Source organism: Folsomia candida, unplaced genomic scaffold, assembly GCF_002217175.1.
Source record: "Folsomia candida strain VU population unplaced genomic scaffold, ASM221717v1 Fcan01_Sc032, whole genome shotgun sequence".
NCBI classification, from domain to species: domain Eukaryota; kingdom Metazoa; phylum Arthropoda; class Collembola; order Entomobryomorpha; family Isotomidae; genus Folsomia; species Folsomia candida.
The window spans coordinates 1,390,433-1,408,901 of record NW_019091224.1 but is presented as its reverse complement, the minus strand read 5'-3'; the positions used below and the strand labels follow the sequence as shown (position 1 = coordinate 1,408,901).

General features: G+C 40.2%; 1 protein-coding gene across 1 annotated transcript in view; it reads right to left on the bottom strand.

Annotated features, from left to right (window-relative positions):
- The window catches only part of LOC110860426 (vacuolar protein sorting-associated protein 13B), a 40,088-nt gene that overhangs the window by 1,771 nt on the left and 19,848 nt on the right, over positions 1-18,469 (bottom strand). The window contains exons 30-39 of the mRNA XM_022109456.2: positions 18,085-18,450; positions 17,281-17,750; positions 16,104-16,819; positions 15,252-15,633; positions 14,600-14,784; positions 13,717-14,236; positions 13,118-13,290; positions 8,589-8,759; positions 4,770-4,966; positions 10-225 (exon numbers count right to left, since the gene is read on the bottom strand). Coding sequence (XP_021965148.2) covers positions 10-225; positions 4,770-4,966; positions 8,589-8,759; positions 13,118-13,290; positions 13,717-14,236; positions 14,600-14,784; positions 15,252-15,633; positions 16,104-16,819; positions 17,281-17,750; positions 18,085-18,450 — 3,396 coding nt within the window. The remainder of the gene's footprint in view (positions 1-9; positions 226-4,769; positions 4,967-8,588; positions 8,760-13,117; positions 13,291-13,716; positions 14,237-14,599; positions 14,785-15,251; positions 15,634-16,103; positions 16,820-17,280; positions 17,751-18,084; positions 18,451-18,469) is intronic.

The following is an 18,469-nucleotide window of genomic DNA, read 5'->3' as shown; positions in this document are numbered from 1 at the left end:
CCAACTGACCAGATTGGAAAGTAGGAGAGAGACAGCTTTATACCCCCCTCGGTTCCCTGTCCCCCCATCCCCGCTATCCTGCGAGGCATCCACCAGTAGAAGAAACCGCTCCGTGTCGTCGTCCCCCGTCGTGGTGGTGGCGCGGGCGTCGACGAGGGCGAATTGGTACTTCACCAGCGAATTCACCCGGCTCCAAACGTCCTCCACCACCGGATCACCTTTAGCCTGCAAAATTGCAAAAAACAACAAAATTTTACACTCTTTCATATATTTTTGTTTGCAAAATCCTGCCGAAAATTTCTACAGAACTTTATGCACATAATTCTACACAGATTTCAGCAAAAATCGCTCTGCATAGAGCTTTTCTGCAAAAAAATTGGCCAAATTTCGCAAAAAACTAAGGCCGAACTTCTCCAATCGAAATTTCTCCAGAAAATCGCTCTACATTTTTGCATATACGTGGGTGTTTTATTATTAATTTTCAAAAGGTATGTTCCGCACTGTTTCTGACCAAACTTTTGATGAAATAACAAACTTCAAATACTTTTAGGATGCTGTGATTTTTTTCAGTTCTGTAGGTTAACATTAACACTAGCAATAACTCATTAAAATTTACCTCGAAAATATGCCAAAATTTACGACTTGATTTCATTATCATCCGAAAACCGTTTTCCCCTGATGTTTTTCTTTAAGTTTCGAAACGAATAATAATCACTAAGGGACAAGTCTGGACTGCACGGGGCGTGGTTTGTGCAGGTAAAGCGATTTTCGTCTGCACTAACCCTCGCAAAAAGCCAGGTATTAGGTGGCGCGTTGTCGTCTAAAAAAAGGCCAACTCTTTATTTTGACCCCACGTTTCTTTTCAACCGGAGGACGCAGCTCCTTCGGGGTTCCTGCATACACGGCCCCATTTATTGCAGTATTTCCAGCAATAAATTTTATAAGGAGGGGACCTTTGGTATCCTTGAAAATGGTCATCATCAATTTTTTTGTCAGATTTTTGCACTTTTCAATTCACGGGCGGTGGCAACCCCTCGTGCTTCCAATGAGGGAATTATTATTTGGTCACCGGGTCATAATAGTAAACCCAAGTACCATATGCAGCCAATAAAATATTGAGCAGGTTCCAGTTTTCATTTAATAGGTTAAAATTTGCATTGCAAAAGTTGACTCGATCCTGTTTATGAGATGCCGAAAGCAATTTTGGTACCCAACGGACGGAAACCATTTTCATACCTAAGTCTTCAGTTAACATGGAACAAATTGCTGGTTTTGGAACACCCATCTCATCTGCTATATAGGACAGTTTCAATCGCGGATCTCTCATTATTGGTTCCTCTAGTTTCCGGAGCCTTTCTGTGGAAGAAGCGGATTTTGAGCGTCCTTGCGACTTTTTGCCCGAGACCTCGTTTCGCCATAATTAAAAATTATTGACCCAATTGAATTTGTGTTTCGTGTTGGGCAGTTTTCATTGTACATTTTAAGCATTCAACCATAAATCTGCGACACGTATTGCCTATCCAGCATTAAAAATTAAATCACACTACGATATTTAATTTGCAAATCTAGCATTTTTTCCGTCGAGGTAAAGTTTGCCGATTTATTGCTAGTGTTGACGTTAACCTTAAGAACTGAAAAAAATCACAGCCTCCTAAATGTATTTGAAGTTTGTTATTTCATCACAATTTTGGTCAGAAACAGTGCGGAACATACCTTTTGAAAATTAATAATAAAACACCTACGTAGCTTTTGTGCAGAAAATCGTGCCAAAATTCTCCATAAAAGCTTCTCCCCGAAAATCAGGCCAACTGTCTGCTTCAAAGCCGTTCCTATTTTTGTCCCCATTTCGCAATTAATTAAGTGCATATGTACACATTATGTAGGTAGGCATGTGTTTCATGTGTCCTTCGATCCGTTCCAAGAAGGACTTAATTAACATTCATTCTTAATTAGAGGAGTATTTATTTGTGGATTGTGCAACGTCTGAGCAGGTGGAGGACATGTTTACCCACCAGCCTGCCTAACCGGGTAAACATGTCCTCCTCCTATTTATACTAATCTCCCCAAAGTGCTCCCTCACCGAGAAAAACCCCACCCGACAAACACCACGTCCCCGACAAATTACGCCATTTGCAACTTTAACCAAGTAAATTTTCCCATTTGTTTAAAAGAAACCTTCCCCAAAAAATGTGTTACGCACACACCTGTTCACTTTCATTCATTTGAGTGATTATGATGGTGAGTGATACTGAATGAAAATGAATTTCCTGTGATTTGAGTGAAAATGATTGAAAAATTTCGTCATTTCAGATGAATGACTGTGAATGAAAGGATTTCTCACCCCTTTCATTTTTCACGCTATGCTTAATACATGGGACGAAGTAAGAGATGAAGTGAAATGAAATGAATTTGAAAGAAAATGATTGAAGGTGAATGAAAATCTTCAGTCAGAAATAGGGATGACTGAACTTTGAATGAAAGCTAAGTTATTGAACAGGTATGGTTACGCAATCCGTGTTTCGCGTGCGAGTACTTAACCACGTGTAAGAAATAATGGGAAGAAAGTGGTTTTTTCCAGGTAAATATTTTGACATGCAAGAAATGCAGGGCGCAAGATACTCCACTGACTAAAGTGCATACAGAATTTTAAAATAGGTTCCTAGAAGCGAGAAATTACTAAAAATGTCCTGATTATGATGATTACTCATCGAGTCGTACATACATTAAAGCTCATAGAACGAGCCATTGCCATTTTTTAAAACGTACAATTTTGACCCTTATTATCGGAGAAGATCTAAAGTTTAAGAAGCCTTCAGAATAACCGGACCTCATCGAAACCGGATCAAAAAACTCAATCAACCAACTCACTTCCTACAAATTTGTCGTCCAGAATTTTAAAATAAGTTCCCAGATGCGATAAATGATTAAAAATGTACGGATTTTTACAGCGATTTGTCATCCTGCCTACGTTAACGTGGTCTTTTCCGCTTTCCCCATGTTGGTCGGGACGGCTAGCTGGCTGGGTGAGGTAAATATAAGAGTAAACAGGAGAAAGCGTGGTCTGGTGGAAATAATAAATCCGCTCGTCCTCCAATCCCGACTAAGCCCCCACCACCGCCATCCCGCTCCGCTGCACCCTCTCTCTTCCACCCTGATTCATTCCCAGCCATCAAAGAAAACCTCCCAGACGGACGGATCAAGGGGGGACGGATGATCAGACGGGGGGGGAAGAGACCTCAAGCACATTGATATCGAGACCACCATCATCGCATCACTTTCACCACTCTGCCCACTCCCGAAAAGGCAAACACACACGTACATAAGAGTATTTAGTTTCTACTTTTTCCACAGATTGCATCCATACATGTGTAGATCAGACAGACAGACATGAACAGACGCAACCAAGTAGCGAAACCCAAATGAATTGGGACGCGGTCGAGATTTAGATTCTAAAGAAATTTGAACATCCTGCCGCATTTGAGGTCCACAATCAGAATCAGGGTAAAAATTGCGAATGGTGTCTGGTCATTTTTATTCTGCTACATTCACCTACTGTAGTTTCGCTATTTTTGGTTATATAAAAAATTCGGGGATTTTGAAAAATTGACATATTTCTACAATCATCTGTAAGAAAGAATGATACTGGACTAAATACAAATCTTCTAGATTCAACCAATCTGAATGTCTCGCCGCATTTTGCTCTCTACAATCAGAACTTGAGTAAAAAAATAGACCTATACACTCAACCTCTCGAATATTATGGAAAAGCGTACTCCGTACGCCTTTCTCGAATCGAACCCACTTTTTTTTTGCAAAATCTCACTCACTCTCGAGCAACAAGTGGGGCGAGATTCTTTCTCAGTAAAAAGAACCCACCGACCTGGAGGAGAGAGAGAGAGACGAGTGTGAAGATCAATTATGAGATTATGTGCACACCCATCAAAAAGCATAGTGCGTCCCCCGACACAAATTCAGAGACGCGTCTCTCTCTGAAAAAAGAGAGGTGTGCATTAAGGAAATTGCGAAAATGTGAGATCAGTCTAATCATGACGAGAGTGGTCTATATACAGATTCCATTCCACAGTATTTAGGACACCCCCAATATCCCCACCCTTTCAATTTAGACCCAAAAGCACGGAATTCTTCTCATTTTCATGCACAAATTCAAGTTTTCGCCACGATTTTGATACCACGAATAGTAAAGTACACACCCTTCGAAATTGTGCTATATAAAGATATGCAAATCATCAAGATAAGATTTACTAGAAACCGATAATACCCACGTGGCGGCGCGACATGTGCCCAAATTTTAGATAAGCCTTTTATACAACATGTGCTTTTCCCCTTTGCAGAATATAGTGGATTTTTTGTGGAAAACACGGATTTGGATTATTTCAAAAATAAATTAACTCGACACTTTTGTCCGTTCAATTTTACAAAATTAGAATTTTAGGAAACTTTGACATTTGAACGCTCCCGAGTTAATTTCATTTTTCAAATAACCAAATTTTTTAGGTGGATTTCTTCCCCAGAAAAATCTTATAGATATTTCCTAAAAAAAATAACACGTGTCAAAAACTTCTCCACGATTTGGCCACCACGTGGTCGCCGCCACCACAAAAGAAACTTCTTTGTAGAATTATGCCGAACAAAATACACCCATTTGAAAATCTACTTGCCAAAAATCAGCACACTTTTCTCCACAAAAAAAATATGCAAATTTTTCCCTCTCCCATTTTCACATTGACTTTTTTTAAAAATTAGCTCACCTTAAACTGCGGTGTCCATCCCGCACTTCTGAGCACGCCTTGTCCCGTCATCGCGACTAGCTCCACGATGCCTCCGATGGGGCGCGTGACCATGCCCACCACGCCGCGAGACACGCCCTGCAACACGGCCATCGGTGGCGACGTCTCTCCTGAAATCACGTTCTGTATCGGATGATGCGCTAACCCACCGACCGCGCCTGCAAAACAAGAACAAATAGGAACACAATTTTAAATCCAATTTCAACTTTTAAAAACCTTGTAAATAAATATGCAGATTACGGAAAATTCAAATTGGGAAACTTGTCAGAAAAAGAAGAACAAAATCGTATTATAAATGTCACGCCATCGTTTTATTATGGGTGTCGCCAACAGAGAAAGTTTTTTTCTGAGTGGAAAATGCGACGGAGAGAGATTTGCTTGCACGCATTTGCAAAAATGGAGGTAAATATAACGTGATTAATCCGACAGATTGAGTTTCACCCGATAAACAGTAACCTTGGCCGGATTACGGATTTTTCAATTTTTTTAAGCCGGCACAAGTTTAAGGTCGAATATAACACCGTCATACATTTTAAACCTCACTTTCCACCCATCCACAATTCAATCGCTTTAAATGCAAATTCCAAAAATGCCACAAATTTCACGAGTTTTCAGAGAAATACAACTTTTCATTTGGTAATGAAAAAAATTAGGTATTGGTACTGCAAAACCATCAATTAAAAAAATAGCAAATTCATTTTTGAAGAAATCTATTATGAAAAATGGCAAATGAATTAGAAATTTTTATCAAATCATCCTGATTGATTTTTTGTGAAGCAAGCTCGTCTTTTGCAGGACGTCCGACACATTTTCGCCACGTGTGCTTATCGGGACGTTTTATATTTGCGCCATGTGCTTATCGGGACGTTTTTTTCTTCCTCTCTTTGAAGTGGATGGTGTAAAGTGGAATTAAGTATGCAAAGAAAATGCTTAATTTATTCGCTCATGTCCTCGAGTGCAATAAGGTGAGAGTGGATTCGACACGCGACCTTCCATCCAACGTCCCTTAAGGTGACCTTGGACTAAATTTAAAAGAGCACAATTATTCTGGGGTTATTTTCGTAATTGCAATCTCTCCCAGGGTTTTTCTCTGGAAAAAAACGTCACACTTTCAATGTGAATCTGCGAATTCGGGTTTCCCTATTTTTAATTTCTCGTAATTTTTTTTATCCCAGCTGAAAATCCGTTTTGAAAATTGTTCATATCTCGCAAATTGAGAAACATAACTTGCCAAGTTTTACGAAATTTTGGCTGGAAAACTATCATTTTTTTCGCAAATTTACCCAGCAAATGGGCAAATTATTTCGCCAATTCATCCTCACCATCACCACCGAGAGAAATTACAGAAATCCATGAAAACCACGTCAAAATAGGTATTTTTAGTAGATTTCTAAAGTCATATTTTACAAATCCCTACATTTTTCGAGCTTGACAAGCTTGCTAAATGCGAAATAAGACATTCTCCTCCTGACTATGCTCACTATTTTTCCGCAGGATACCTAAACACTCCAACATCTTTTTTTACAAATTTATGCCTAAATCTTCCTCAAGTTTGGCCTAATCCCGTTTAAAAAAGTGAGTTTCAAAGCCTTTTAATCTTGGTGAAAATGTGGAACGAAAATTAGCCAAAAAGTGGAATCGCCCAGTTTGTCACCTATGTACTACGACGCAGAAATCTCCGTCACTTTCACCGCTTTCTTTCTTTCTCCACCACCACGTTCCTTTACACATACGTACATTTGAAGGTGGAACACTTTCCTGGAGTGGTGGGTGTCTCTCTTCGTCTATGTAAATACAGCCAGAGCTATTTTTACCCACAAAAAAAATCCCTCCAACAATATTATTCTTTCCGAGACACAAACCACCTACTCAACCAACGCGCCGAGTTCATGTGGGACAATTTCCAGAGCTGGGAAAAATCCGGGGTCTAAATAACTACACTACTTTGTGTCCCGTTAACCTTCCCAGGGTTTCCATTTCCGAGGCTGTTACACCCCCCACAGAAAGTCACAAATCTACGTTAAGAATTGTAGGAGAGAATACGTGGAATTTGGTAGTTGTAAAAGAGAGTGATAGATGTGAAGAAGGGCGGTTAGCCTAGTGGTAAAGGTGTCCGTCCGGGAAACGGGAGACGCGGGGTTCGATTCCTCGCACCACTCTTCAAAACATATTTTTGCTCTCTTTCGCGTATTACAACTACCAAAAATCCCACATGTGGTGGAACAGCTGTTCGATCTCGATCCCTCTCAAAGTTAAACGGAAGCCCAACCCCCAAAAATCCCCAAACCCCAATTTCCGTCCATGCAGTGAGCTCCTCGCGCAGGGCATGAGACGCCATCCCCTTTCTGTCCACCACCGCTAGATCAGCATGCGTTGCCTCAGCTGAGCAGTCGGTGGTGCAAGTATATTCTCTCCCATATATCCCCTTATAGAGTGGGGACCACTCTAAACTATTTCCAGGCAACTGTAGGAGAGAATACGTGGAATTTGGTAGTTGTAAAAGAGAGTGATAGATGTGAAGAAGGGCGGTTAGCCTAGTGGTAAAGGTGTCCGTCCGGGAAACGGGAGACGCGGGGTTCGATTCCTAGCACCACTCTTCAAAACATATTTTTGCTCTCTTTCGCGTATTACAACTACCAAAAATCCCACAGAATGCAACAGTCACAAGAAAATTCCGAAGAAATTTACTTTTTATCCCTGCAAAAATACTTCATTTCTTCAAAAATCGTGAAAACAATTAATTTTTCCATTAATAAAAAGTAAAATTCTTCGGAAAACCTGCAACTTCGTTGTATTTTCCACGTAGATTTTCGTCTTTTTGTGGGTGTCACACCCCTAGAAATGCAAACCCTGGGAAGAATGACCTAGTATTTTACCCAGTTCTGAACATTTCCCCCGAAAAATAGAGCATTTTCCCATTAATCGTCTCAAATCGTATTGTCCCCATCACGTCTTTCACAACCTCTGCTAGACAAAAAAAGAGTCGTCTACTTTCCCCACCCTGTGCAACAAGTCTGCTCACCCGAATTCATTCCTCTCACACAAAAAATCCTTCACTCTCTCAACCCACCGTCTTCCTCATCTCGCAATAATGGGCCTACTCACCACAACTTTTACGTAACAGCGTAATTTGCGAAATTTCCCTCATTTCTAAAAACCTTTACTGATATTTTTGTTGGAAAATTTATCCACGAATTACTACTCTCCATGTTTTTACATATTTCGCAAACTTCCAATAAAAATTAGAGATAATTCATGAAAACCATTTCTAAATACATAACAAGCTTATTTCTACACCTTTGCGAAATCATACTTTGCCAATCCCCTCAAATTTTTTGCAACCAACTATTGGCAAAATGAGTTGCAAATCTGCATGTTGAGTAAGGTGTTGTCGTGAGTATGCCCATTGTTATCGTCTCACGTGCAACAAATCTCCACTCACTCGAATTTATCACATTTTTCAAGAGTTTTCATGATTCTCTTGTATGATTTCTCAGGATATTTTTCTCAGGATTTTTCATGACGCTTATTTCATGATTTCTTATGATATTTTTCCTAATTAGTTTTCATGACGCTTTTCATGATGTTGCATGATTTTTTTCCATAGTTTTTCATGATTCTCTTCATGATTTTTTCCCCACGACAACTTTCATGATTTTCATGACGCTTGTAATGATTTTTCATGATTTTTCCCCCAAGATTTTTCATGATTTTTACCATCTCACGTGCAACAAGTCTCCAACCATTCAAATTTTCATGAATTTTCATGAATTTTCTCACCTAAGAGTCTAATCCCGAATCCGGTGAGGCCTTGGATGAGTCCGTCCGCCCATCCGGCGAGCGCCACGCGACGGTTCGTTTCCGACAAGAACTGCTCCTCCTCGTCCAACGTCAAGCGGTCAATGTTCCGCGACACGCTCCACGCAAAGTTCGTGATGGAGGTTAACGTGCCTGCAAAAAACGGGAATTATCAATGCAAACAGAAAAATGGAGAGTAAATATTAAACACAAATCCACTGTTTATTCTCCTCTCTCAAATCAAATTATTTTAATGGAGTCCAAAATACGTACGAAAAAGAGTTGTGCAATGGGCAATAAAATGAGATACATTCTTTTTTTGCACAGGGACAAATTTTTGCACAACGTTTTGCCAAAATTGGTCAACGGGAATGAAATGCGACACAGTTTTTGCATAAACTTTTGCGATAATTCTGCTAACATTCTTGCTTGAAAAGGAGGGATTTTTTACAATTGCCATCAAAACATGAAAAATTGGATATACTCACAAAAAATTTCGCAATTTCTGAAAATTATTTACGTAGAGTAACATAATTTCTCAAATTTTATAAAAATCACGCATACATTGAAACTCGATACTTTCCTCTGCAAATTTACCCCGTAAATAAGTAATTGATGTTTTAAATTCGGGAAAATTATTCCGTAAAAATTTCACATAACCGAAATGTTCCACATTTTTTTAAATCTTTTCCTTGCAAAAAAAGTGCAGACTTTGTCCCCAATAACTAATTCCATTTCACAAACTATTTCCAAATCGCATCCGAAATTGACGTGAATCCCCTAAATCTACCCACCATATCATTGCCATGTTTTTATTTCGCAACCTATTTCCAAATTATCCTCCGAAATTCGCACAAAATTCAAATTCGAACCAAACCATTCGCAAAAAAATACCCTCTCTCCTCGACATGTCCGTCCCGCACAACTCTGGGAGCCCGGAATTCGTCCAGATTTAATAAAACAAGTTCTCCTCGAGAGTTGCTATTATTTTTTGAACAGAAAAAAGTGGGGAATCCAATTTCTGAGGAGAGTGGTGTATGTACAGGGAACATTAAGAAGGAAGGGACACAGTCAAGTGGACGGGATGGATTTTGAGGAGAACAAAGCGAGCGAGGACAGGAATAAAACGGTAATATGTAATTTCCCTCGCTTCAGTGGCTCACCGAGATCAAAGCGTCTCCTCCAAAACCTCCCCAATAAACTACTAAAACACATGTAACAAAGTAGCGGATGCATTTTCCAGGAAAATTTGACATTTAACAAGTTTAGACATTTTACATATGACCTTTGACATCGTTTACAAGGTCGAAATGATGTTGCTTTTTGAAATCCCTGCCCTAAAACTGCATCTAAAATGGTTAAAACTTTAACATTTTAGAAATTTCAACCTCACTAAAGTTGATTCATTTCGAGATAATGGCGATTTTTTAAATCCCTCCTAAAATAGTTAAAATTTTGACGTTTTACGAATTTCGACCTCAGATACGAATGGCGATTTCTGAAATACCTGCCAAAAACTACGTCTATATTCGAAAACAGAGCTAAAAAAAATTGTATTCTTTCGAAAGTTCTCATGTTGAGGACGGACGGACGGACGGACGAATGGCTCGCAATAAGTAGGCTTCTCTTAGTTCTCTACTCGTTACTAATGTGAAATGGAGAAAGTGATCCAAACAAGGACCCTCAACTAAAAGGAGGAGACCTTGTCACACACAGAATCACACATTTCCCTCCCCTTTTTCAAAAATTCTCCAAAATATACGCAACAAATTTCCCAAAATACTCGAAAAAAGCTCTGAATGCGGAAAAACAAGATGGGTAGGAATTTCAAACCATGAAATGAAACCGTCCTCCACTTTTACTACTACAAATCTTTATAAATTAATCAAAATCTGTAACTCCGTCAGTGACAAGTTTTCCTCCACCAGAAAGGACTTTCTCTCTTCATCTGGGGGAACATACTTATATTTATTTCTGGCCAGACGAACGAGTAAATATGTGGCATTTAGGTGCCTCAAATGGCTCAAATTGGGTCAAGGATGCCAACTCCGTCTTAACAGGAGTACTGACAAAAAGGGAAGTAAGTAAGTGCACTTGAAAATTTAAAAAAATTATGCACTCCACCAACAAAAACTCATTTCGTCCCTGCACCACTCGAATTAAGTGTTTACCCCATTTTACTACCCTTTAATGCACAATGCTTACAAAATCGAGTTGTCAAAGTTTCAAAAAATTTCAAAAACTTAAACCCCCTCGGATTCAAGAAAAATGAAACAAAATTTTGACCCCGGATTCTCCACAATTTAACACACCAACAGATTACGACTTTACATGGCGTGATATCCAGAAAAAGTCAAAAATTAGAGTGGGTTACATTGATAATTTCCTAAAAACCGAACAAAATTCTGACCCCTGATTCCCCACAATTTAACACACCAACAGATTACGACTTTATATTGTATGGTATTCAGAAAAAACTAGAAATCTACGTGAAATGGGTTTCTGAAAAAATTTCAAAATTTGTAACAAAATTTCTATTCCTGATGAATTCATCACAATTTAATACACCAACAGATTACAACTTTACATGGCGTGATATCCAGAAAAAGTCGAAAATTAGAATGGGTTACACTGCGAATTTCCTAAAACCCAGCAAAATTTTTGACCCCTGATTCCCCACAATTTGACAGATCATGACTTTATATTGTGTACTATTCAGAAACAAAACTCTCCTCATTAACTTGCGCCATAGATAATTAAGTTACAACAATGGCGCAAGTTCCCCAGTATAAACCAACTTTTACACCTATCACACACCATATTTTTAAACAAATATTCCAGAAAATGTGTGCCAAACCTACTCTGGCAAATTAAACGGCTTAATTAATGGAATTCCCATCTTCTCGGAATTTTTCAAGAGACAACAACGCGGAAAAGTTGGATAATCAAAATTTAATGAAAACTCAAACTTCTCCCAAGAAAACAAAGGAGGCGTCGTCATCGTCGACGACGCTATTGTGATTTTCATCATCTTCTCCAAAGCGCGGATATGTATTTGCCTTCAACTTTTTCATTTAATGACGACCGACAGTAAAACTTTGTCAAAATTTGTCCTTAACTTTTATAAATCACAAAAATTTTATAATCTTTTTTTACACATTTCTACGCTTTCAAAAATATAAATATTTCCCCTATTATTTAAAAAATACGGAAATCTTTTATATTTTTTTCCAAAAGTACGGATATATTTTGTAAATATTTCGATAATTTGGAGCCCAAATTTTTTTGCTCAGAGAAATTCGACCACAAAAAATCTACATGTTCAAACATACAAATTTTCCCAAAATACTAATTTTTCGTACATACTTCGCAAATATTTGTGCGATTTTTTCCTTGACTTTAAATAGAAATTTCATCCATTTTTTGTAAATACATATCCGCCCGAAATACGCAGTCTTTTGGATACTTTTTCAAAATTACGTATGTATTTTGTAAGTCTTTTAACGATATGAGAGACGAATTTTTTTATGCTCAAAGAAATTCAACTAAAATAAATTTAGAAAATTGTATTCAAAAATTCAAATTTTACCAAAATACTTATTTTTTTGTACCTATTTCGCAAATATTTTTTCCCCTAAATACTAATCCCCAACCCCTAAATACAAATTCCAGTCGTTTTTTTTTCTAAATACCTATCCGCCCTGTGATGATCACCTCACTTCAAAAGTTTGTTTTCTCGCTTGCCCGACTTTTCTTTTTTTACGAGGAAATTAATGCTCCCAAATTTCACGAGTTTTCTTCTTTCTTAATCTCCTCATTTAAAAATGAAAAGTTTTTTTCTCTCTCTTTCCGTTCAAATCGTGAAAGTTTTCCACTTTTATTAGTCGTCGACTTCTTCTCCTCAAGACAAAAGGGTCCTGCTCCACCCAGTTAATTAGAAAGGCCACAGGACACACGAGGCCAACAGACAAACAAGAAAGCCAGAAGCACAATCAAATCACTCCTTTTTCCATCCTCACTTTCGACACGTGGACAAAATTTGGATCCACAAACAAGTCGTATGCACAAATAATTTTTAAAAAATGCTACGAAAGTTTTTCTCCTGTTATAAAATACCTGCGCAAAATGAGTGCACAAAAATGGTTTTAAACGTTTCCAATACCCAGCAAAAATTCGGAAAAGTGCATGAAAATGCATACAAACCATTTATAAGCAAATAAGCATTGCAATTTTGCCAAATATTTGAATAATTAAGAAACTAGTTGAAGAAATTAATTTAAAAAAGTGTGCTATTTTACACATCATTTCAGTTTTTAATATGACAAAATGAACTAAAGTTTTTAAACCCGGGTGGAATTATAACTCGAAATTATAAGATAAGAAATCTTGCCCCGATTTGATTGAGAACATAGGAAAGTATAAATTTCTTTAAAATATGAAATCCCCTACATGAATTGCATTTCATGAATTTTTCTGCATTTTATACATAAAAATATGTAAATTCCTCTCACCTGACGTGATACTCTGCGCCAGAGACCCGACTCCATGTCCCAACCCCGTCAAGAACCCGGTCGGCCCTTGGAAGATGCCCTGATACGGGTAGACCACAAAGTCCTTCAGACCACTTCCCACACGCTCCACAAGACTCCCCGGCGACCCTAGCAACTCCAACGAACCGATCAACCTATGAAAAACGATAACCTCATCAGTTTCAATAAAAATTTGCACAAATTTCATACTCACAATGGCCCCTTTTTTCAAGCTAGACCACGATCGTGTAACGAGTTATATCAAAAAATCAAGCCAAAAATTAGGAATCACATATGACACTTCTACTTCCGTTGAATGGCCCCTTTGAAGAAAAATATTGGGGGGCAAAGTACCCACGAGAGCGCCTTGGTTTTCGCCACGTGGAGGGAAAGGGAGAGAAAATTTACTAAAAAATTGAACTTTGCCGCCAATATCGTTCTTCAAAAAGGGGCCCTTCAACAGAACGATAAGCGCCACGTGATTCCTAATTTTTGGCTCGAGTTTTTGTGATATAAATCGCCAGTAAATCCCGATGTAGCTTGAAAAAAAAAGTCAATTTTTGCCAGACTTTCCTGCCTACCTGACCGGATTTCCGACCTGGAACAGCGCCCCGGACGTGTAATGGGTCGACAAGGCGGCGCCCAAATGGTAACTCGTCGTCGTCACGGAGCAGGCCGTGAAGTTTGGCACATTCACGTGCGACTGGTCCACCGCGAGATAGAAGGGCTTCGCGATCCGCAACGTGACCCAGAAGGAGAGCGGGGAAATTGAGATGGTCGAGAACAGCAGGGGTGGCGCGAAGGACGTGAGCAGCGACCAGATCGCGGCCGGCGTGGGGGTCATGTTAGCCACGTGGAGGGCGTCCAGGTCGAGCGGATCGAGGGCCGCGGATGCGGGGCGCGAGGACAAATTGGTCGCGAGGGCGAATTCTTCCCGCGCGAGGGTGGCGATGCGCAGGATGGCGGGATACACGACGTCCAGCAGGCGGTCTTCGACGTTGAGGTAGAAGGGCTTCGTCGTCATGGAGACGGACGAGATGGACGAGTACGTCAGCGACGATTGCGAATACGTCAGCGTCAGAGAAAACATGGGGGCAAAGTCTGAAAAAAGAGGGAGATGCCCATTTTTTTAATAAATTGCGAATATTTTGCAAATATTTAGCAACGCGACATTTTCGAGGCGATTCACGCAGTCTTAAATCCGTGCACTTTGTATCATAATTTCATAAAATAAAGAGACGACGTTCGTCATCTGAGCAAGTTTACAAAAATTCCTTCTAAATACGAGTAAAATTTTGGAAGTTTCGAAATTTACGGAGTTTATAATGTTACGCGTGAATTGCCTCAATATCTTAAAAGCAAAAAATGTTGCAGAAAAAAGTAGAGAACTAGAAGATATTATTTCCGGATTTTAAAAATAATGAACATTTTTTTAAGACCATAAATTTGTCATTTTCGTCTCACCTGGACAATGGAGTTCGCGAAAGAGTTTGTACTGCCTCCAGCTCGCGACTTGTGGTCCGCAGGGTTCGTAGTCGTCGCGCTGTGTGAGGATGACGGGGAAGTCGCAGGCGTGCTCCGTCGGGCAGGACGGGCTGTCCAACTGAATGTTCGAAACCTGCAGCGACAGAGTGTACGATTCTCGCCGTCTGCAAAACAAAATACGATGTTTTTATCAATTTGCGCCAGTGTTAATAATCATTTAACTATGGCGCAAGTTAGCGCAATATAATCAAGTAAAAATATAATTCGTCGCAAATGAAAGAACATTAGAAGAAGAATCTGTTTTTTACCATCAATTTTACCAATTTGCGCCAATGTTATAAAAAAATTATCATAATTATCAAATTCAATTTGCGCCAATCTTTTAAATAATTAAACTATAATTAAATAATAATTAAAAAGTTAAATAAAAATATAATTCTCGCGCAAATGAAAGACATATTTTGTTCATTATCGTCTTCAAATTTACCATAATGCGCCAATCTTATAAATAATGGCGCAAGTTAATTAAAATTATGATACGCAAAATTAAAATATGTAAATAAACCATTTTTTCCTCTTATTTTACTAACTTGCGCCAATCTTATGGCGCAAATCGACATCTTCCACTTACGCGAATTTTCCCGTGCCGCGGTCGAACAGGGCGCGGTATCGTTTTTCATCCTGTACGGGAATCTGTTCGAGGAGGACGTCCTCCATGGTGAGGCAGACGAGTTGGCGTCGCTGCGTCGCCGCGGTCCCGTCCTCCGTCACGATGACGACCATCTTGGGGAAGTAGCAGTGCAGGCGGAAGGGTGGGGGCGGAAATGTCGTCGTCGAAATCGCGTCGCGCAAAGTGTCTCTCAGCGGAGAGGAGAGCGCGACGAGGGTCGAGTCCACAAGCGCGAGGTGGTGTGCGGGAGACGAGTCTGCGGGCGGCGCGGGACACGATGGCGAATTCGTACCGATCCGACGACGCACGTCTTTCGCCGCAACTTCAATCCCGGACATGTTTTCTGTAATTAAATACAATTAATTATTAATTTAGTGATTAACTTTTCTCACTAATTAACTAATTAATCAATTACTTTGGCAATTAGTTAGTAACATATTTTCCACAATTAATAAACCATTTAACTAATTACTAATTATACGGCGAACTATTTTTGACTTCCCAAATGTTCCAAAACTTTGGTAAATCAGTAAAATTTCAAAATACTTTTCTACAAAATTTCCCGTAATTAATTCACCCATTGTTTAAAAAAAATTGCAAATATTCCCCTCATTCTTAATTTTGCAAATAATTTCATAAGTTTGTATCCAAAAACTTTCCTAAAAAATTCTAGATTCTTAAAAGTTTCTCAAAACTTGTACCAATTTCATAAACCTTATTAAAGAAATATTTCTCCAATTAATTAACGAACTAATTACCAATTACCAACGAAAATCAATTACTCAATCAATCAATTAATTACTAATTAATTACCAATGAAAACATAGTAACAAAAGCCGATCCTTTCAATGGAAATCTTCGCATCGACATATTCCCCGAGACAGAAATACTGGGACACCTCGCCATCCACGTGAAGCACTTTGCTCCACGAAATCCCCGACCCGGGCAGCAACATGGTTCCGCACGGGTGCGCTTCTTCCTCCCCAGAATTTAGCCTCTCTTCATCCCCCTCTTGACTCCCCAAACTCGCCCGCGCTTTCTTCCTTGCGCGATACTTGCGCAGATGGGAGCGCAACTGGTCGCGGAAGTCGTGCTGCTCTTGAATCGATTCCGTCGACGAGTCGGGCGACAAGGGAAACGCGGCCATGAAGTCGCGAATGTCTTGCGGCAACTTGGTGAGAAGGAGGGGCGCGAGTGGGGGCGGGGTTGAGCATCCCGCGAGTAAGGAATTCCCCCCATTTTTGGGGGGGAGGAGGGTGTAGAAGCCTTTGCAGTTGGGCGGCAGGACGAGGTACTGTTGGAAGTGGTCCGTCTGCTGGAGTGGTGTCGGTGGCGACGAGGTCGACGACGACGCCATGGCGCCGGAAGTTGCTTGGACGTAGAGGAGGGGGAACTGGGTCGAGTTGTGGAGGACGAGTTGGGGGCAGGGGTCGAGGTTCAGGGAAATCCAGACCTGGCCGTCCTTCGAGGTCCACGCGATCACCAGGGGCAAGGTCACCGATTCGAATTCGGCTTCTTCCAACATTCGTCTGAAAATTTGAAGGGAAATCTGGTTCAGTATTTTTTATGTTTAAGGAAATTTTGAATAAATTGGAACTTTGTTATTTAACAAAAGTGATTAATAATTTTAGAAAAGAGATTAATACAATTAGCCAAATTTTGCAAAATTTAAGAAACATTTTGACAAATTTTAACTCAATTTGTGTTCACACATAATGCAAAACAGGTAGAAAATAGTACTAGAAAATGTTAATTTAGTCAAATTTCGAAAAACTTTTGCTACAAAATGATCCCATTTTTAGTCGCAAATTTACCCACGAAATAATTCTTAACCAATTTCGCTACACTATTTTCCAAACTATTTTCTAAAATCCCCTTTTGATTTTCTCTTTTCACTCAATTTCCTGAACACAACTAGCCAAATTTTACAAAATTTGAAAAATTTTGACAAGCTTTAACTGAATTTTTGTCCATAAATAATTTCACTCACGTGTTGGATTTCGTATAAGCAGCGCCCTTCTTTGGCAGATTGACCGCGACGGAAGCCGCGAGGAGGCCCTGGTTGGAGTCCATGTTGTCAAAAATGAGTCTGAAGTCCATGAGCTGGACGAACCACCAGGGGCCGCCGGGACACGCGAGCGCCAAGTACTTCACACTCCGGTCGTGCGGCGCGTAGTCCGTGGGCGACGAGTCCGTGATGAAGCGCAGCAGCGGCACCGCGATCGGCGTGGGCGTCGTCGTCGTCGCCATTGTGTCGTCATTCTTTTGGAGGAGGGAGTACGCGTAGGAGGACAGCTTCTCTTCACCCCACGCGCCGCGCGCCTGCTGCGACGGGGAGGAAATCGCGATGCTCTGCGCGAACAGAGCGACGCCAGAGTTGTTGATGACGGAAAAGGTGGGGCGCAGGACGAGGAGCAGCATCTTCTCCGTGCAACATGTCTCGATCGTGATGTAACCAATCTGAGGACAAAAATTGGGAAATTATTTTAGCCGTTATTGTTAATTTGTACAAAAATAATTTTTCTATATTTCCAGATTTTTGCACATATTTATAAATATTTCAGCTATTTTATCAAAAATAGGTTAATTTAAAAAAAAAATATATAAAAAACAACACATTTTGACCAAAAACCACCTCAAAATCCATATTTTATCGTAAAATTCCTTAAATAACGTGTTATTCTGCAAAAAATTCTTTAAAATTCCCCATTAAAAAAATTATTTTGACCTGAAAAACCCCCCAAATCCAACCTTCTTTTGGCAAATATTCACCCCGAAATGTTGCAATTTTTACCTGGTGCTGCCCCGTTTGCGAGACGAGGTCCAATCTACTGAAGCTATTGAGAGGGAGGACGTTATCCAAGTTGACGTGGTGGATATCCGTCCGTCTCTGCTCCTCAGATAAGCGCAATTTCTCCGAAAGCAGGAGCTCCCCGCCTAATTCGACCCCGAGGCGGAATCTGCCCTCGGAAAAGGACATCTTTGTGGGGGAGAAGACCGTCTTGGGCGGGATGGTGAAGGACGCCTCGGTCCCCTCAACCGCGGGGGACAACCACTGACCAAAGTACACCTCCTCCGACGTCAAGTTCACGATCAGCGCCCACGGCTTGAACTGCAGACGCACCGTGGGCAGGCCCGGAATCCAGGGGGTGAACTCAACCTGTAATTTATTGAGACAA